The sequence below is a fragment of the Neophocaena asiaeorientalis genome, unplaced genomic scaffold (genome assembly GCF_003031525.2).
Source record: "Neophocaena asiaeorientalis asiaeorientalis breed wild unplaced genomic scaffold, Neophocaena_asiaeorientalis_V1.1 scaffold133, whole genome shotgun sequence".
Classification (NCBI taxonomy): domain Eukaryota; kingdom Metazoa; phylum Chordata; class Mammalia; order Artiodactyla; family Phocoenidae; genus Neophocaena; species Neophocaena asiaeorientalis.
This window is the reverse complement of record NW_020174429.1, coordinates 6,228,316-6,250,395: the sequence shown is the minus strand read 5'-3', so window position 1 is coordinate 6,250,395 and position 22,080 is coordinate 6,228,316. Positions and strand designations below refer to the sequence as shown.

Below are 22,080 nucleotides of genomic sequence, written 5' to 3'. Positions count from 1 at the left end.
ACCGTGCAACATGATTATATCAGTTAAGAAAATATTTGGCTGCAAAAAAAAGAGGACTTTCAGAGAACATAAATGTTGAGAGGTTTATTGCTCTCACACAGGAAGTCTGGGAGTGTGCAGTACAGAGTTAATAATAATTGGGACCGGGGAGGCTCTTTACGTCACTCAGTTCTGCTTCGATTGTAGCTTCTGTCTTTCTGTCCCAGTGGCACTGTCCCAGCGTTCCAAGCAGGACAAAGAAGGGTAAAACCTAAAAGACATTTTAGCTGATTTCATCCTGGTACGTAGCCTTTTTGGAAAGCTCCACGTTCAATCCAAGATGTTCACATCTCATTAGCCAAGAGTGGAACACATGGCCAGGCCTGGCATCTGAAGGTATTCTAGCATCTGTAGTAGAAAAAGAAAAAGGGAAGTTCTACTGGGGTGCAGAAATAAAATATTACAACTTCTACTTATGTTCATTTTTTTCAAAAAATCACTAATATATGCTGTGTACCTTGCCTACAGTGTCACATTTCACCAGTTATGAAAGGGTCCTGAGACATATTATAGAAGACATTCTGAGGAGTAAGAATAAGTTCCACAATGTGGAAGTTTTGAAAGTGATTGTTGGCTTTCAGTATATTTTGACAAATTGGGTTTTCTAGAGTTACAGTTAAATTGATATCGTTTTAATGGAAAAAAAACCCTTGGAAAATGGAGAAGTGAATTTAAAAGATTTCTATAAAGAAACTAAGGATTGAAAATGCAAATAATGAAAGCAAAAACGAGAATATAGCAGAGCTGACATTTCATTAATGTGAGATCTTTGCAACATTATAAAGTAAACAATAACAATATATGTAATTAGATCTCATAAGAAGTTAGAAAAGTTATCAAAACTATTTGAAATATAAAATTGCATCCACTGTCAACGAAAATGAGCTTCATCCCAAATGTCTTTCATGTCTTAAGATATCTAACAACAATAGAATAAATTTATACTTTTAAATTATGTAAAAATAGAAGTACATTGAATTAAATATACATTTTGGTCAAACAGTAGGTGAGTATTAAAATCAGTATTTGTCCAAATCAAGGCCAGCTCCTATTATCACCATCATAGAATGAACTGGGACATAAGGATAAATCTGAAGTTTTATCAAAAAATATGTATTATAATTTTGTTTAAAATTTTTAGAAGTCTACATTTTCAAGTTTGACAATAGTGTGCAGGGAAAAATGATTTCTCAGTATTGTCAGCTTCTAGACTATACCTACAGTCACTATATTGTACTCCTTCAATACACAGGCTCAAGTGGCACACATAATGATATTACTAACTCCTTTGGACATAAAATCTGGGGAAAGTTTCTTCAGTTCTGTGAGTTTCAAAATGAACTTTGGGAGCTTCTCTGGTGGCGCAGTGCTTGAGAGTCCACCTGCCGATGCAGGGGACATGGGTTCGTGCCCCGGTCTGGGAAGATCCCACATGCCACGGAGCGGCTGGGCCTGTGAGCCATGGCCGCTGAGCCTGCGTGTCCGGCTGACGTCCATTCTGACGACAGGGAAATGCTCCCTGATTAGACCCAACCCTGCTCCTGGGAGCTGCTCCCTGACTCATTGTTCTCCAGCTTTTTGTCACACTATCTGAGATGCCCTCCTTTTCCCATCACCCTCCTTTATTCTTTGTGAAGAAATGATCCTTGTTAGCAGCTGAATAACTTTCTCAGGATGCTTCCTACCCAGAAAGTCAAGAGCCCAGAGACCTTTGTATAGCTTGACCCCTCTTTTTGTCCAGGCAGTTGGTGTTTTTGCTAGTAGTACTCTCTTTAAAACTTTTGAGCTTTCTGTAACTGTCTGGTTATGGTCCATTACATATTCAAAAGCCACACCCCCATAACTGGTATCAACATATACTTCTCTAGATTTTCCTATGGCTAATTTTGGATCTGACTTCTGTGCAACCACACCCTTAGGCTTTTGTCCACTTCAGAAGATCTCAGCACCACCTTAACTCTCTCAGAAGTCTTATCAAAATATCTGATAGTCACAGTGTTCATTTGATGTTTGACACATGTTCACATCTCACTTTGAGACTTTGCTAACTGGGGTGGCTGGAGATAAGGTGACAAGTTTTCCAATTTAGCAGTTCTGGCTCTCTATGTTACCTTTAACTTCTGCTTGCAACCTAACCATCTTTTTTAAAGTTCAACTCGTTCTTGTACGTAGTATACGCCATGTAGCTAAAAGCCACCAGGTGGCCGTTTCTACATTTTGCCTGGAGATAAACTTGCCCAAACCCCAAAGTTAATTAGGTGTATTTTCTGTTTTCCAAGGTACCATAGGCAGCTGTTTTATCAAATGTTTCATAAAAGCTTTTTAATAAAGCAGTTTCCTCGTCATTATTTCAACCTCTGCTAACAGTTTTCTCAACTCCCTACTGAAGCCAATACCATATTTTCAGGGTTTTGCTGAACAGCTCCCCACTTGTATGTATTAACTTTTGTAGTAATCTATTAACAAAATAATGCCACAAAACAACCACACATTTTTTGTTGACTCAAGGATATGTGTTCATCATAAAGTTATCAAGTATTTGTACTCTTTCAACATTCATATTAACTGTCAATCTCTTTCCCTACTCAATAACTGAAAATTGTTCATTGTTTTTAATATAAAATTAATAGCTTTCATAATTATTGATTACTACAATAATAAGCACTCCTTGGCGTGAGCCCTCCCAGAGTCCACCATTAGCCCCAACAAAGAGCCCAGGTAGTATCCAGTGTTGGGTTGACTCAGGCCAAACAACCAACAGGGAGGGAACCCAGCCGCACCCATCAGCAGACAAGTGGATTAAAGTTTTACTGAGCTCTGCCCACCAGAGCAACAGCCAGCTCTACCCACCCCCAGTCCCTCCCATCAGGAAACTTGCACAAGCCTCTTAGATAGCGTCATCCACCAGAGGGCAGACAGCAGAAGCAAGAAGAACTACAATCCAGCAGCCTGTGGAACAAAAACCACATTCATAGAAAGATAGACAAGATGAAAAGGCAGAGGGCTATGTACCAGATGAAGGAACAAGATAAAACCCCAGAAAAGCAACTTAATGAAATGGCGATAGGCAACGTTCCAGAAAAAGAATTCAGAATAATGATAGTGACGATGATCCAGGACCTCAGAAAATAAATGGAGGCAAAGATCGAGAAGATGTAAGAAATGTTTAACAAAGATCTAGAAGAATTAAAGAACAAACAAACAGAGATAAACAATACCATAACTGAGATGAAAAATACACTAGAAGGAATCAATAGCAGAATAACTGAGGCAGAAGAATGGAAAAGTGACCTGGAAGACAGAATGGTGGAATTCACTGCTGCAGAACAGAATACATTAAAAAGAATGAAAAGAAATGAAGACAGCCTAAGAGATCACTGGGACATTAAATGCAACAACAGGACCCGAGAAAATATTTGAAGAGATTATAGTCGAAACCTTCCCTAACATGGGAAAGGAAATAGCCACCGAAGTCCAGGAAGCGCGGACAGTCCCATACAAGATAAAGCCAAGGAGAAACAGGCCGAGACACATAGTAATCAGATTGGCAAAAATTAAAGACAAAGAAAAATTATTGAAAGCAGCAAGAGAAAAATGACAAATAACATATGAGGGAACTCCCATAAGGTTAACAGCTGATTTCTCAGCAGACTCTACAAGCCAGAAGGGAGTGGCATGACATATTTAAAGTGATGAAAGGGAAGAACCTAGAACCAAGAGTACTCTACCCAGCAAGGATCTCATTCAGATTCGATGGAGAAATCAAAAGCTTTACAGACAAGCAAAAGCTAAGAGAATTCAGCACCACCAAACCAGCTCTATGACAAATGCTAAAGCAACTTTTTTAAGTAGAAACACTAGAGAAGGAAAGGACCTACAATAAACAAACCCAAAACAATTAAGAAAATCGTCACAGGAACATACATATCGATAATTACCTTAAACATGAATGGATTAAATGCTCCAACCAAAAGACAAAAGCTGGCTGAATGGATACAAAAACAACACCTATATATATGCCATCTACAAGAGACCCACTTCAGACCTAGAGACACATACAGGCCGAAAGTGAGGGGATGGAAAAAGATATTCCATGCAAATGGAAATCAAAAGAAAGCTGGAGTAGCAATACTCATATCAGATAAAATAGACTTTAAAATAAAGAATGTTACAAGAGACAAGGAAGGACACTACATAATGATCAAGGGATAAATCCAAGAAAAAGATATAACAATTATAAACATATATGCACCCAACATAGGAGCACCTCAATACATAAGGCAACTGCTAACAGCTCTAAGAGAGGAAAGTGACAGTAGCACATTAATACTGGGGGATTTTAAGACCTCACTTACACCAATGGACAGATAATCCAAACAGAAAATTAATGAGGAAACACAAGCTTTAAAAGACACAATAGACCAGATAGATTTATGGACATTCCATCCAAAAACAGCAGATTACACTTTCTTCTCAAGTGCACATGGAACATTCTCCAGGATAGATCACATCTTGGGTCACAAATCAAGCCTCAGTAAATTTAAGAAAATTGAAATCATATCAAGCATCTTTTCTGACCACAACGCTATGAGAATAGAAATCAATTACGGGGAAAAAAACATAAAAAACACAAACACATGGAAGCTAAACAATACATTACTAAATAACCAAGAGATCAGTGAAGAAATCAAAGAGGAAATCAAAAACTACCTAGAGACAAATGACAATGAAAACACAACGATCCAAAACCTATGGGATGCAGCAAAAGCAGTTCTAAGAGGGAAGTTTATAGCTATACAAGCCTACCTCAAGAAACAAGAAAAATCTCAAATAAACAATCTAACCTTACACCTAAAGGAACTAGAGAAAGAGGAATAAACAAAACCCAAAGTTAGCAGAAGGAAAGAAATCATAAAGATCAGAGCAGAAATAAATGAAATAGAAACAAAGAAAACAATAGCAAAGATCAATAAAGCTAAAAGCTGGTTCTTTGAGAAGATAAACAAAATTGATAATCCATTATCCAGACTCATCAAGAAAAAGAGGGAGAGGATTTTTAAGTAGAAACACTAGAGAAGGAAAGGACCTACAATAAACAAACCCAAAACAATTAAGAAAATCGTCACAGGAACATACATATCGATAATTACCTTAAACATGAATGGATTAAATGCTCCAACCAAAAGACAAAAGCTGGCTGAATGGATACAAAAACAACACCTATATATATGCCATCTACAAGAGACCCACTTCAGACCTAGAGACACATACAGGCCGAAAGTGAGGGGATGGAAAAAGATATTCCATGCAAATGGAAATCAAAAGAAAGCTGGAGTAGCAATACTCATATCAGATAAAATAGACTTTAAAATAAAGAATGTTACAAGAGACAAGGAAGGACACTACATAATGATCAAGGGATAAATCCAAGAAAAAGATATAACAATTATAAACATATATGCACCCAACATAGGAGCACCTCAATACATAAGGCAACTGCTAACAGCTCTAAGAGAGGAAAGTGACAGTAACACATTAATACTGGGGGATTTTAAGACCTCACTTACACCAATGGACAGATAATCCAAACAGAAAATTAATGAGGAAACACAAGCTTTAAAAGACACAATAGACCAGATAGATTTAGTTGATATTTATAGGACATTCCATCCAAAAAAGGCAGATTACACTTTCTTCTCAAGTGCACATGGAACATTCTCCAGGATAGATCACATCTTGGGTCACAAATCAAGCCTCAGTAAATTTAAGAAAATTGAAATCATATCAAGCATCTTTTCTGACCACAACGCTATGAGAATAGAAATCAATTACGGGGAAAAAAACATAAAAAACACAAACACATGGAAGCTAAACAATACATTACTAAATAACCAAGAGATCAGTGAAGAAATCAAAGAGGAAATCAAAAACTACCTAGAGACAAATGACAATGAAAACACAACGATCCAAAACCTATGGGATGCAGCAAAAGCAGTTCTAAGAGGGAAGTTTATAGCTATACAAGCCTACCTCAAGAAACAAGAAAAATCTCAAATAAACAATCTAACCTTACACCTAAAGGAACTAGAGAAAGAAGAACAAACAAAACCCAAAGTTAGCAGAAGGAAAGAAATCATAAAGATCAGAGCAGAAATAAATGAAATAGAAACAAAGAAAACAATAGCAAAGATCAATAAAGCTAAAAGCTGGTTCTTTGAGAAGATAAACAAAATTGATAATCCATTATCCAGACTCATCAAGAAAAAGAGGGAGAGGACTCAAATCAATAAAATTAGAAATGAAAAAGGAGAAGTTACAACAGACACCACATAAATACAAAGCATCCTAAGACACTACTACAAGCAACTCTATACCAATAAAATGGACTACCTGGAAGAAATGGACAAATTCTTTAAAAGGTATAACCTTCCAAGACTGAACCAGGAAGAAATAGAAAATATGAACAGACCAATCACAAGTAATGAAATTGAAACAGTGATTAAAAATCTTCCAACCAACAAAAGTCCAGGAACAGATGGCTTCACAGGTGAATTCTATCAAATATTTAGAGAAGAGCTAACACCCACCCTTCTCAAACTCTTCCAAAAAATCGCAAGGAAGGAAAACTCCCAAACTCATTCTATGAGGCCACCATGACGCTGATACCAAAACCAGACAAAGATACTACAAAAAAAGAAAATTACAGACCAATGTCACTGATGATATAGATGCAAAAGTCCTCAACAAAATACTAGCCAACGGAATCCAACAACACATTAAAAGGATCATACACCATGATCAAGTGGGATTTAACCCAGAGATGCAAGGATTCTTCAATATACGCAAATCAATCAGTGTGATACACAGTATTAACAAATTGAAGAAGAAAAACCACATGATCATCTGAATAGATGCAGAAAAATCTTTTGACAAAATTCAACACCCATTTATGATTAAAAACTCTCCAGAAAGTCGGCATAGAGGGAACCTACCTCAAAATGGTAAAGGCCATATACGACAAACCAACAGCAAACATCATTCTCAATGGTGAAAAAGTGAAAGCATTTCCTCTAAGATCAGGAACAAGACAAGGATGTCCACTCTCACCACTATTATTCAACATAGTTTTGGAAGTCCTAGCCACAGCAATCAGAGAAGAAAAAGAAATAAAAGGAATAGAAATTGGAAAAGAAAAAGTAAAATTGTCACTGTTTGCAGATGACATGATATTATACATAGAGAATCCCAAAGATGCCACCAGAAAAATTTGCTAAGGTTGCAGGATACAAAATTAATGCACAGAAATCTCTTGCATTCCTATACACTAATGATGAAAAATCTGAAAGAGAAATTAAGGAAACACTTACGTTTACCACTGCAAAAAAAAGAATAAAATACCTAGGAATAAACCTACCTAGGGAGACAAAAGCCCTGTATGCAGAAAACTATAAGACACTGATGAAAGAAATTAAAGATGATACCAACAGATGGAGAGATACACCATGTTCTTGGATTGGAAGAATCAATATTGTGAAAATGACTATACTACCCAAAGCAATCTACAGATTCAATGCAATCCCTATCAAATTACCAATGGCATTTTTTACAGAACTAGAACAAAAAGTCTTAAAATTTGTATGGAGACACAGAAGACCCTAAATAGCCAAAGCAGTCTTGAGGGAAAAAAACAGACCTGGAGGAATCAGACCCCCTGACTTCAGACTATACTACAAAGCTACAGTAATCAAGACAATATGGTACTGGCACAAAAACAGAAATATAGATGAATACAACAGGATAGAAAGCCGAGAGATAAACCCATGCACATATGGTCAACTAATCTATGACAAAAGAGGAAAGGATATACAATGGAGAAAAGACAGCCTCTTCAATAAGTGGTGCTGGGAAAGCTGGACAGCTACATGTAAAAGAATGAAATTAGAACACTCCCTAACACCATACACAAAAATAAACTCAAAATGGATTAGAGACCTAAATGTAAGACCTGACATTATAAAACTCTTAGAGGAAAACGTAGGAAGAACACTCTTTGACCTAAGTCACAGCAAGATCTTTTTTGACCCACCTCCTAGAGTAATGGAAATAAAAACAAAAATAAACAAATGGGACCTAATGAAACTTCAAAGCTTTTGCACAGCAAAGGAAACCATAAACAAGACTAAAAGACAACCCTCAGAATGGGAGAAAATATTTGCAAATCAATCATCGGACAAAGGATTAATCTCAAAAATATATAAACAGCTCGTGCAGCTCAATAGTAAAAAACCAAACAACCCAATCCTAAAATGGGCAGAAGACCTAAATAGACATTTCTCCAAAGAAGCCTTACAGATGGCCAAGAAGCACATGAAAAGCTGCTCAACCTCACTAATTATTAGAGAAATGCAAATCAAAACTACAATGAGGTATCACCTCACAGCAATTAGAATGGGCATCATGAGAAAATCTACAACAAATGCTGGAAAGGGTGTGGAGAAAAGGGAACCCTCTTGCACTGTTGGTAGGAATGTAAATTGATACAGCCACTATGGAGAACAGTATGGAAGTTTCTTAAAGAACTCAAAATAGAATTCCCATACGATCCAGCAATCCCACTATTGGGCATATACCCTGAGAAAACCATAATTCAAAAAGACACATGCACCCCAATGTTCATTGCAGCACTATTTACAATAGCCAGGACACAGAAGAAACCTAAATGCCCATCGACAGATGAATGGATACAGAAGATGTGGTACATATATACAATGGAATATTACTCGGCCATAAAAAGGAACGAAATTGGGTCATTTGTAGAGACGTGGATGCATCTAGAGACTGTCATACAGAGTGAAGTAAGTCAGAAAGAGAAAAACAAATATCATATATTAATGCATGTATGTGGAACCTAGAAAAATGGTACAGATGACCTGGTTTGCAGGGCAGAAATAGAGACACAGATGTAGAGAACAAACGTATGGAAGGCGGCGGGGGGTGGAGGTGGGGGTGTGATGAATTGGGCGATTGGGATTTGCATGTATACACTGATGTGTATAAAATGGATAACTAATAAGGAAAAAAAAAAAAGATCGCTAGTGGGAAGCAGCCGCATAGCACAGGGAGATCAGCTGGGTTGTTTGTGTCCACCTAGATGGGTAGGATAGGGAGGGTGGGAGGGAGATGCAAGAGGGAGGGGATATGGGGATATGGGGATATATATATATATATATATACGTTTAGCTGATTCACTTTGTTATAAATCAGAAACTAACACACCATTTTAAAACAAATATACTCCAATAAAGATGTTAAAATAAATAAATGAATGAATTTTAAAAATGTAAAAAAAAAAAGACTTGAACACTAAATTAATTGGCATTTAAACAACACTCCACCAACAGCAAAATACATATTCAAGCACACACAGAATATTTACTTAGTTACAGCACATTTGGGGCCATAAAACATCTCAAAACTTATTTCAAAATGTTCTGCAGTAGAATGAAGAATTTTTCTGCTCTTCGTCCAGAGTCCCTGGCATGGAGCTCCTAAAACATTTAGAATTTCCCAAATGGGAGTGTCTTTGTTATTCATCATGGACACTGACAATGTATGCTAATGAGGTGATTCGTTGTGGGTCCCTAGATAGCTTATATCAACAAGATGACTTAGGATGGAGATAGCCCACATCAGAAAGACCAACCACTTGATTAGAATGTTGAGGCTTTGAGCCAGCCTGACATCCAGGGAGGGTAGGACAGGGAAGCTGGAGATGGAGTTCAATCACATGGCCAATAATTTACTAAATCCTCCCTATGTAATGAAACTCCAAGAATAACTCTTGACTTCCTTAGATCTTAAAAGTTCTCATCACAAGGAAAAAAAAAAATTAACTATGTGTGGTTACAGATGTTAACTAGACTTATTATGGTGGTCATTTTGCAATATATACAAATACTGAATCAATGTTTTACACATGAAACATGTTATATATCAATTATATCTCAATTAAAAAAAAAACTCCAAACTTCCTGATCCCTTGATATATTTTATTTCTTGACCTGGATGTTACATAGTTTTCGCTTATGATTACCCATTAAAATGTCCATTCATTTATGTACTTTTCTGTACACATATTTGACAATAGAAATTTTAAAATATTGATATTAATCCAGATTCAATGAAAGACATAAATCTGCAGATTCAGAAAGCACCCAAATCCCAAACATGATAAAAATAAATATATATTTTGACATATAGTAAAAACTGCAGACCTCCAAAGATAAAAGTAAATATATTTTAAAACAACCTGAGAAGTCAATTCTAAATCCACAGTTCTGAAGACATAATTTCAGAAAGTAAAAATAATCCTATTTTGAAGAAACATCTGCAATACAAGAAAAAAAGGTGAGCCTCCCCCCCACCAACCAAGATAAACATGTGAGCAAACCCCAACATTAACTATATAAAATACTAACAATATCCAATTTGGAGGTTATATAAAGAACTAGAGGAATTTGATTAAAATTAATATATTTTAACATCTTTCTGTTGTTTGGAAAGAGGGTACAGATATATACAATTTTTAGATGTTAAGTATGTTAAATTTTTAAGGATAATCAAAAACTTAGGTTTAAATTTCAAATCAGTAGAAGGAAAATAGAAAATTCAACCAAGCCAAAAGGAAGACAGGAAAGGGATAAGGATGGGAAAGAAGCATAGCATAGAAAAAGAAAAAAATAGAAAGCACAAAATAAGATGGAAAAAGTAAATCCAAACAGACTTGCACTTCTGCACTATGGTGGGACAGATACTCTTAAGTGTTCTCCCAGTACAAAACACTAGATTCTGAAGAAAACAAACGATTTAATTCATTGCTGGGTTGTGCTATATAAGAGAAATTTCCAGGTCCCATCCCTCTAACACTCACACAGGGGAAAAAAATTGAGCTGAAACAAAAGCAGGAAAGGAGCAGGAAGCATCAGGCAAGAAGCAAACTTGTCTGAGTGCTGAAAATAAGACAAAGACAAACTGCATTCAGTCAGGAACCTTGCCGGGGCTACAGTGGTGCCAGTGGGTTTGGTACTGCCTCACTGGAAGCAAATGCAAAATCACATCTGAAGGAAAGTATACACAATTTAGGTCCTTTGTTTTCCCACAGATTTAGCTTAGCCACACACTAAAGAAAACAAGCCAAAATAGTACACAACAGTATTTAGTACACAATGGTACACACAAAAATTTAGACTTATAAGACTTAAAATACTGAAATGATCAGAAATAGAATATGAAATATTTATGAAAATTTTAAAATTAGAAATGGACTTACAAGAGACTATAATGAATAAACAGGAAGATTAGAAATAAAGAACAAAATGAAGAATATAACTACTGACATTAAAACCATCATTAGTGTTTTTAAATCGATCAGACATTGCTGAAAAATGAATTACTAAATAAGACACAGAGCTGATGAAATTAACCAAAATGCAGCACAAACAAGATGATGAAAAATATGAAAGATTAAAGGACATGATAGAGTAAGGAAGTCCATCATTTGTGCAATCAGAGTCCTAGAAGAACAGAGCAGCAGTATTTGAAGAGTGGCTAAAAATTTAATAGAACTAAAATGAATTGAAAGATACAGAAAGCCAGCATACACCAAGAATAAATAAAAAGAAATTCACATCTCCAAACATTACAGTAAACCTGTAGAACACCAAAGAAAAAAGAGATTATTTTATTAAAAGTAGATAGAGATAAAAAGATAATCTAAAAAGTCAGACGCTGAGGCACAAAGATGTTGAAAGACCAACTTAAGGCCACAGAATAAATAAATAGCAGAGCGGTGATATACCCCTTGCATTCTCACTTAAGAAAGTGTACTTTTTACTACTTTATTTTCTCTTTTTAAACTGTCCCAAACTGTTTACTTTACTTTTCTTAACCTTTTTTTTTTTTTTCTAACTTTTAAGTTGTCCAATGATTTCTGGCTGAAACAATTACAAGGATTATTAGAAACTTTGTAAAAATGTATTATCCAAAAAAGTAATATATCCCTTCATATGAATTTCAACTACCTTACCAGAATACTGCGTGTAGAAAATTCTATAGCCTTTGATCCTAAGCACTAAATATTTGCATGGTAAATAATTTCTGACATTCTTGCTCCAAGTTATTGTTTTTGATAACCCCAACTCCCTGTTAAAAATCCTTGTTAGGGAATTTTCAGATGTCAAGAAATCTAAAACTAATTAAAAGTCCTCACCAGGAAGAAAATATTTTTAAACAACTTTTATTCATGTTTGTACACTTTATTTTTATCATCCTTTCTTTCTTATATCTGGAAAGGATATAAACTTGAGAACAGACCTACTCCAATCCAATGCTGACCCACACTTTGGTGCCTTCTAGAAACATGCTCTATGTCCTGCAAATTATAAAATGTCCACAAGCTTATATCTGATTCTTAATCTTGAAGGGAAAAGGGGAACGCAACAACAATGGGAGAAATAGGATACCCATCAATTTAGTCACTGTGTATATTTGTTGTGGGTATGATATCCTTAATCTCATCTCCAAATCTTCATCTACAAAATTGTAGAGATTAAAACACACCTAATCCATTGTTTTTAGACCCTACAGACTAGCCAGAGGAAATGGACTTCTTCCATTATCTGACATTCTTAAAGACCTATCACTTTGAATTTCTAGTGTCATCCTTCCCTTAATCAACTTGTATGGAGAGTTCCTTCTAGTTCTTTACAACAAATACACTCCCCAGACAAATTCCCTGCTGGGCCTCTGCCACACGACTCATTCGTTCAATACTTACTGAGCACCCTCTGTGTGCCAGGCATTGTGGTAGGTTCTAGGTATACTAAGAATCATTAATTGAATATACATTGCTTTGGTATTTTTTTTAAATCAACTTATCGAATGGTACATAGTACTTCAGTCAAAGACATACACTTTTAGCAGGTTAGCTGGCAACAGAATTTCTTATAGCTATTTCCTAATGAGGTGAATTTCTTGAGCAACTCCATAGAAAAAACCTGCTCTTTGGTACAGCATACCAATGATTTGGCCACTCTATTTTTTATATACAGTCATATATATCTTCCTCCCAATGTTTCCACAATGAATGGAAAATGTACTAATGCTGACCATGATATTCTTTTTATTGAAAAGCAATATAAAATAGCTTTAGAAATAAGAGGAAGGTAATATTTTACATTATTTCTGTTACGAATATTTTTATGCTTTGTGCCAGAATTTACTTCCCATAACTATGTTTGCTCTATCTGGAACATTTTATATTGTGTTTCTACATTATTGAAAGTATTAGTGTTTAATTTAGAAGAGCTTAATAAACTGTTAATCTGAGGACGTCTTTCCCTGTTTTCTGAGCATGCTTATTTATGTACAGTGTGGAAATCTGATCCTGTTCTCTTCCAATCAGCCAACAGTTCTTTTTGTACCTCTTCTGGTAGTTCATAGAAAACTTCAGGATCAATGTCAGAAGGAAAAGTAATTTTCTCTTCGGTAGAATCTTGCTCTCTATTTTCTGTAAGTCCTTCATGAATAAAGACTGTTGCCATCGGTTGTTTATGGCTGTCTGTAGTGCAGTTTTTGGAGAAAAGTTGCTCACTCTGCACATTTGGAAATGAATGGAAAACAGATACAGCAGGGTCTGTTTTTGAAAAGTGGAATCCTTGAGACTCTTTAGGTCCTTGACTCATTAGTTCATCTTTTAAGTTACTGTCTATATAATGTGAATAATCCTTTTGGCTAGACACGTAAGAGGAACTACTGCTATTTAAACCTGATGTTCCTGGTGCACAGGGAGATACAGAGGATATCTGTTTGGTATTGGATAAATGATCCCTAGGATTTAAGGAACCATCTTGCATTTGTTTTGTAGAAAAGAAAGATAATACTCCTCTAGAAGCATGTAATGGACAACTCAAACTTCCTTTCCCTTGAACTTTTTCTCTAGATTTTCCAGAAAGGATTTCTTCTTGAATATCTACTGGAAGCTGCTTAAAGACCTCTTGGTCAATACCCGCAGGAAGTGAGGAGAGTGGAAATTCGTTACTGTCTTTTTCTTTAGAAAAACTTGTAGCATCTGGTGGAGACTCCCCAGTTCTTGTACTTTCAATTCTTCCAGTTGGTAGAAAATCCCAATTTGTTTCCTTGTCTTTAGAAAAATCCTCCATATGAATGTCTTTCATTTTCTAGAATACAAGGGTAACAGAAAAATTTAGATAACTGATATCTTTTAAACATTCATGCTGCTGAAGTGTGATTGTAGCTATTATCCGACCAACATGTTTCTATCCTACTCCATAACTTCAATCCTTTTGGCCAGTTCCAAACAACTAGAAATGATCAATCCACCACAATTAGTCACACAACTGTGTGGATCTTTACTCACTATTCCAGGAAGACGGCTTCCTTCCTAGAAAGCACTGAGCCAGAAGGTAGGTATGTACTGGAAACCTGGAAAGGACCTTAACAATCATGTATTCAAACTTTCAATTCTGTGAATAAAAAGACTGGTGGCCTATAAAAATAAAATGATTCACCAAGGGTATCTAAAATATATGTATATGCACAGATAGCACCAAGGGCTGGTTTTCTAAAATTCCCTATTTTGAAGTGTAACATTTAACAGAAAGAAAAAAAAATACGTCTATGGTAAAAACCCAGTATCATTATTAAGATGTAACACTATTCTATATTTACATGAAATAAAAATTTTAAAACACCTTCCATTTTAATTTGCCTAATTTTCCCTCTAGTTTCAAGCACCATAAAAATGTACAGATAGTCATATATAATTCAGGAAACATCAACACATTAGTAACTTCCAAAAAGTAAAAGGAGAAGAGATTTGGGTCACTGTTTTTATTGACCATGAACTGTGTGCCAGACATGTACAAGGTACTTTCATTTATGTTTACTCTCTAATGCTACTGTGGATGAAAGACCTTTAATTCTCATTCTACAGACTAATTAAAAAGTAAACATCTTTTTAAATGTCAGTTAATATACAGAATAAAAAGGGTCACTGAAAAAAAGTAATTAGAAGAGGGCACTAATTCAGTATTTCCATAACACTACTCTGTTCTCATTATAAGCTTAAATGTAAATGAAAATATTACTAAAATTATAATGACTGATTAAACAATAAAAATAAAGAAAATAATAAAAACATTTAAAATTAAGAGTTGGACTTCCCTGGTGGCGCAGTGGTTAAGAATCTGCCTGCCAATGCAGGGGACACGGGTTCGAGCCCTGGTCCGGGAAGATCCCACTGCAGCGCGGCAACTAAGCCCGTGTGCCACAACTACTGAGCCTGCGCTCTAGAGCCCGTGAGCCACAACTACTGAGCCCATGTGCCACAACTACTGAAGCCCACGCACCTAGAGCCCGTGCTCTGCAACAAGAGGAGCCACTGCAATGAGAAGCCCACGCACCGCAACAAAGAGCAACCCCCGCTCGCTACAACTAGAGAAAGCCCATGTGGAGCAACGAAGACCCAATGCAGCCAAAAATAAATAATAAATAAAATTTATAGATAAATAAATAAAATAAAATTAAGAGTTAATTGTAGGCATAAACAATTCAGTAAAAGATGATTATTTTTTAAAGCATTTGGTAAACAAAAGTTTGCATTTTCTTTTAGTCATGTGAAAATATGACTAGCCTCTGCCTCTCTATTGCCACACTCTTAATTTCTACAGTTGTAAAATGAGGAGTCATATTCTATCAATATTGCTACCAGAATTTTATGTAATTTCAAAACCAAGAAAATTTAAATATTTGAACAAAGACATTTGGGGGGGCGTCGCTGGTAGCTTATGTATAAATTGACAACAAGATTAGATTTCCAGTATTTGAAAATATTTTCATGTGAGCTAATCATCATATTCCTATATACTGTTATAAAACGTTTTAACAGTTCCAAAACAGAGAACCTCTATCAAGGTTTTCTCTTTTATCCAGCGATGTTTATGTTTTATTCTTAGGTCACAGTACAGTATACTTAAGGCTAGAAACCATAATATGAAAGGCACTATTATAAGTAAGTCATTCAAATCATATCACCCAAAAGAATCTCTAAATTATATCAGTTAAACACAAATTTGTATCTCTAAATTTAACCATACAAATCCAGTAACAGTGTACTTACAAAACTGTGCTTGCCAGAGCGTGAAGTTGTTGATAATGATGGTGTTAAATAATAATCAATAGTCCCTTTCTTAGCAGTATTTAGGGCTTTAAGGTTGCAGAAGCACACACTTAAAAGGGTGAGATGAAATGGCATCTTCACATTCACCATATTTCGAAAAAGTTTCATAAGTACATCAACCATTGGGGTCATCACATCATAATTTCCTAAATAAAACGTTTAAGAAGACAATATCTAAACACATTATATCATAATTGATATTAAGAGCTTAATCTAATTTATATTGCTTAGATTAAGAAGTTAAAATCCTAAATAGATATCATTGGGACATCTTGACATTATTTACTGAACTGGGACATCTCAACACTAACACCAACTGCCAAATGAGTTAAAGTTTTCAGAAGATTTGAAATATGGAACTTTTAGTTATGGGAGAATGATGAGGTCAGAAAATCTCCCCATAAAGTTAAAATAAAACTGAACAAAATGGTCAAAAATAATCATTCTGAGATTCTGGAATGAACCAAAGGCAAATAAAGTGAGAAGCACTGATTTATGAAAAGCTGCTGGAACTTAGGTAATGAAGTGGGGACAGCAGCCTTATTGGTTGGAGTTGCTTGTATCCCCATTTACACAGTGCAGTTTGTATAGTAGTTTTACCAGGATGAGGCTCGCTGTGAAAGCCAGAACTTTGCTGCCAGAAAGGACTGACCTGATTTGAGGTAGAGGGCAAAAGCCCACACCCAGCAGTGTTGCCAGAAAAATGAACAAACTTGGTAGGAAACAAAGGAAATCACATAGCTCTTGAGCCTGGGGTGGCAACTGTGGTTGGGATGAGTGAAAGATCAGTGGACCAGCCATAAATTTAACCAGGAGATCTGGAAATGAGAGAACCACAGAGGGACTACATAAGCTCTCCTCACAACCCCAAATGACTGAGAGATGCACACACAGAGAGGAGCCAGGCTTTCCGTGTGTCTCTCACCAGAATGGCAGCAAGTATACCAGGGGAGGTGCAACAGGGATGAGCCGAAAATAAAGGCCAAGGCAGATTTGAAAAAGGCCTAAATTTTGAAAGTGCTCTCCAACCAAGCACTTGTCTGCTGACAGAAAATGAAAGCCTTCCAGGCTGTAGTATTTGAGCAAACCTTTGACCGATTATTGTCTAACCACCAAACTATGCAGACACAGGGTAATCTCCTAAGAAGACAAAATTAAAAACTTAAATTTAAATTAAAAAAAAGAAAAAAAGTTAAGCAGAGAGATCAGGGGCAACACATCACAGGGCAGGTAGATCCTGCAGCTTAAGTCCAGACAGGTTACAAAGAAAGAAAAGGAGAAAAAAGCCCACAGGGAAAAAAAATCCAAATCCAGAGTTTCTAGAATACATTATCTAGTCCAATTTTCAACAAAACATTACAATACATACAAAAAACAAAAAAACCAGGAATGTGATTCTTACTCAGGCAGAAAAAGCAGTCAATAGAAACTGACTTTAAGTTCAATTTAGCAAAGACTTTAAAGTTGCGATTATAGATATTTTCAAAGAATTAAAGAAGATCATTTAAAGGAATTAAAGTAAGATATAATAACCACTACCAAAAAAGAGAGAGTCTCAATAAAGAAACAGGATCAAACATACAAACAAAACAAAACAAATGGAAATTCTAGAGTTATAAAGTATAGTAACCAAAACAACAACAAAATCACTAGATGTGTAACAACAGTTTTGAGGTGACAGATGAATCAGAGAACTTGAATACAGCTCAAAAGAAATTATCTGATAAAGAAGAAAAAAAGTCTGAAGAAAAATGAATAGAATTGTACACACCTATAGGACGTTATTATCAAGCATACCATCATATGTGCAATGAGAGTCCCAGAAGGAAAGAAAAAGAAGAGAGAATATTTGAAGAAATAAGAGCCCCAAACTCCCCATATTTCATTTAAAAATTTAGTCTACAGAATTAAGAATCTCAATAAATCCCAAGTAGGATAAACACACACACACACACACACACATACACACACAAAACCACTTAGATATACCATGGTCAAACTGCTGAAAAAGACAGAGAGGTAACTAACTCATCACATACAGGAGAACAACAATACAACTGTGCCTGGTAACAATTTATTGCCTCTCAGCTACAAATCACCCTTCAGTAACTGCTGTGTGATAATGCGTTGGACTCTAAAATTTTTTTTACATTGAACTCAACTGTTAAGTTTTGTCAGTAGAGAGAACTGGAGGACCATTAAAGGAGAAAGGGTGTTTCTCTTCCTGGTTCCGATGTACTGTCATTTACCTTTTCTTGCTCCCGTAACATGGTCTGTGTGCAGTACATATGTGTGGAACTATCCAATAGTGCTGTGCCATACCACGTGTGTGTGGAACGCTCAGTCCCTCAGCAACCTCCAGCCCCAGTCTAAGCCTAGTGACCATGTTACCATGGCACTAGCAACTCAGACACTGCACATACCAGGCCTGTGCCATAAACAGCACCCTGACTCTTCCTGCATACCCACCTAATAGGCTCGACTTGCATATGCCACAGAAGGTTGTTTCCTCCAGCTCTTCCTATGCAGGCACCATACCCTCCACCTTTGCACTAGCAGAAGAATGAAGATTCCTTCAGCATAAACACCTACCAGTCTCAGCTTGCCCACATCCTGGAGGATTGTTAACAGAAGCCCTCTCAACATGGACACCTGCATACCCCAGCTTGTGCGCTGCCCTGCCAGTGAGCAAACTCCCAACACCTCCTGTGCACCCACCAATCAGCCCCAGCTCATCTGCATATCAGAGCGTGGTATTCTCTTTGCCCAATAACTATGGACCAGCTCTGGGCCAGGTAACTCAAAGGATTTCTCTACCATTCAGTGTTCTGCAACCACACCTTCTCCTTGAGGGGTAAGAGGACTCTCTTTTCCAAGTTTGTCCTTCCTTAGATACTTTTCCTTAGCCCTCGGGTACCTCTTAGAGTATCTTTATATCTTTATAGTCACTCCCCTATCATAATTTAGTAATTCTTTGAAACTTTCCCTGTTCAAATTTCTGTGTGGTTATTCTCTCTTGATTGGAACTATTAACGGGAATCTCTCCTGATTAAGCTATTAACAGCTGCCTCCTCATCAAAAATAATGAAAACCAGAAAGCAATGGAATACTATATTCAAAGTATAGAAAGAAACCAGTAAAGGATTATATATCCAGACAAACTGTCATTCAAAAATGCTATTTTGGAGAAGTAGTCCATAAATTTTAGTTAAGTAGAATGGTTTGATAGTGTTGCTCAACTCTTCTTTTCAAATGCAAATGGAACATTCTCCAGGGTAGACCATGTGCTAGGCAACAAAATAAGGCACAATATATGTAAAAAGGTTGAAGTTACTTTAAGCATGTTCTCTGATCAACTAAAATCAAAATGGAAATCAACAAAAAGAAATTTGAAAAATAATCAAATATTTGGAAATTAAACAGCAAATTTCTAAATAAGTTTAAGGGTCAAGGAGGAAATCACAATGGATATTAGAAACTACTTTAGCGTTAATGAAAAAGAAACACAACAAAATTTATGGAATGCAGCTAAAGCACTGCTTAGAAGGAAATGTATAACTTTAAACTTGAATTATTAGAAAAGAAGGTAAATATAAAATAAATAATGTAAGCTTCCATCTTAAAAAACCAGGAGTGGAAAGGCAGATTAAACCTAAAGCAAGCAGAAAGAAGGAAATAACAAAGATCAGAGCAGAAATAAATGAAATAGAAAGTAGAAAGACAACTGAGAAATCAATGACACCAAAAGTTGAATCTTGGAAAAGATTAACAAAACTGATAAACCTTTGCTAGAATGACCAAGGGAAAAAAAAAAAAAGAATACACAAATTACCAAAATCAAGAATGAAAGAGAGGACATCACTATAGACCCTACAAAAATTAGGATTATAAGGGAATATTAACAACTTCATGACAACAAATTAGACAGCTTGGATGAAATGCATACATTCCTAGAAGATACAAATGACCAAAACTGACTCAAAATGAATAGAAAATCAGAATAAACTTATAACAAATAAAGAAATCAAATTCTTATTCATAAAAGAACAAAGCTAGAGAACTTACACTACCTAATTTCAAAACTTACAACAAAGTATCAAGGCAGGGTAGAACTGGTATAAGGATAAACATATAGATCAACGGAATAAGAAGGTCAAAAATAAACCCTTACATTTATGGTCAATTAGTTTTTGACAATGGTGCTATGGCAATTCAAAGAGGAAAGAACATTCTTTTCAACAAATTCTGTGAACAACTGGATACCCACATGGAAAAGAAGGAACTAAGACTCTTACTTTACACAACACATAAAAATTAATTCAAAGTGGATCTAAGTAGAAATCTTAAAACTATAAAATTTCTGAAAGAAAACATAAGAGGAAATATCTATGACCTTTGGGTTAGGCCAAGAATTTTTAGATGATATCAAAAGCACTATCAATATAAGAAGAAAAAACAAAACAATGAAATACCATTACACAGTCATGAGAATGAGTATAATAAAAGAAAATGACAGTACTAAATGTCAGTGAGAATATGAAAACACTGGAACCCTCTATACTTTGTTGGTGAGAATCTACATTGTTATACTCACTTTGAAAAAAAATGTGTCAGTTTAGAGTTCAACTTTACCATACAACCCAGGAATTCCACTCCTTGTAATCTACCCAAGATGAACAAAAGCATATACTTGCCCAATGACTTGCACACAAATGTTCACAGCACCATTTTTCGTAACGGTCAAAAATTGGAAACAATCTAAATGCCCATAAAGAAGTTATCTCGTGCTATATAATTAATTACCATAGTTTTGTTTTTCTCTGGAGTTGGGAATCATTCCTAACTGAGTCTTTACTTTTAATATCTATTAAAAAACAACAAAGTTTTCTAGTGAAAATTTCATATAGAATAAAAGTATTTAATAGTTCACTAACTCCCTGTGAAGACTACCCATCTTTGGATCATATTTCTAACTCAAAGTTTGTTTTTTTAAGAGTTCGACCTGCCAATTAAGTTATCAGAAAATTAGTCCATTACCTATCCCTAACTTCTGAATTATGTGGGATGGAATTGCGCACTGACGACTCTCACGGCTATAGTGCTTCTCAGATGAATACCGACGGATTATTAATCTTATTGTATGTGGCTTCCTTCCGTCTTGGCAGACTCTAAAAATAAAGAGAAAGAGGAAACAAGGAATTAGAAAAAGTATTATCTAAAGTTTTTTAATGGTCCAATATACCTCATTTACCTAAAGGTGCCAGATTTAGTAACTGTAACAATTATAAATACAGTTGATAATTAGGCAGTAGGCAATAAAGGTCCCTGAATAGTCCAAGCAAACTTCACAAAGTCTACATAATAAAGCTCTGAAACTTAAATAAGGCTCTCAGACCTCATGCAGAATTGAGTGCTATCAGAAGAAGAAAAGAGATAAGATATAATAATAACAAGCCATTTTACAATCCAAATCCAAAACATAACTAAAAGCAACATATTAAAATCAGCAGGAAATTTAAGAAACAGAGAATCATTTACTGACAGAAGCAAATATATAAAAAATGACAATTTTTTACACATGTAAAAAAAATAAGATTACAAAAAGAAAAAAAATTTTAATGAGATTATTTCTGTTTAAAAGCACTCCTCAAATAGATCCAAGGGAGTCAGTAATATCACCATTATATGGCTTTAGAGAAATAATGTGAAAGGTTAATTATATACTATATTTAGGAAGGTAAGTACTTGTCCATGCATCTTAAAAAGTGTTCCATCCAAATAAT

At 35.6% G+C, this 22,080-nt stretch overlaps 1 protein-coding gene across 2 annotated transcripts in view; it reads right to left on the bottom strand.

Moving 5' to 3' along the window:
* Positions 1 to 69: 69 nt before the first annotated feature.
* The window catches only part of POLI (DNA polymerase iota), a 36,080-nt gene continuing 14,069 nt past the window's right edge, over positions 70 to 22,080 (bottom strand). The window contains exons 8-11 of one of the 2 annotated variants that reach the window (XM_024756779.1): positions 21,335 to 21,465; positions 16,238 to 16,443; positions 13,521 to 14,276; positions 70 to 387 (exon numbers count right to left, since the gene is read on the bottom strand). In XM_024756779.1, coding sequence (XP_024612547.1) covers positions 334 to 387; positions 13,521 to 14,276; positions 16,238 to 16,443; positions 21,335 to 21,465 — 1,147 coding nt within the window. In that variant the 3' untranslated portion in view covers positions 70 to 333. Of the gene's footprint in view, positions 388 to 10,082; positions 14,277 to 16,237; positions 16,444 to 21,334; positions 21,466 to 22,080 lie in introns of those variants that run through there. The other variant, XM_024756781.1, reaches the window with a different exon arrangement.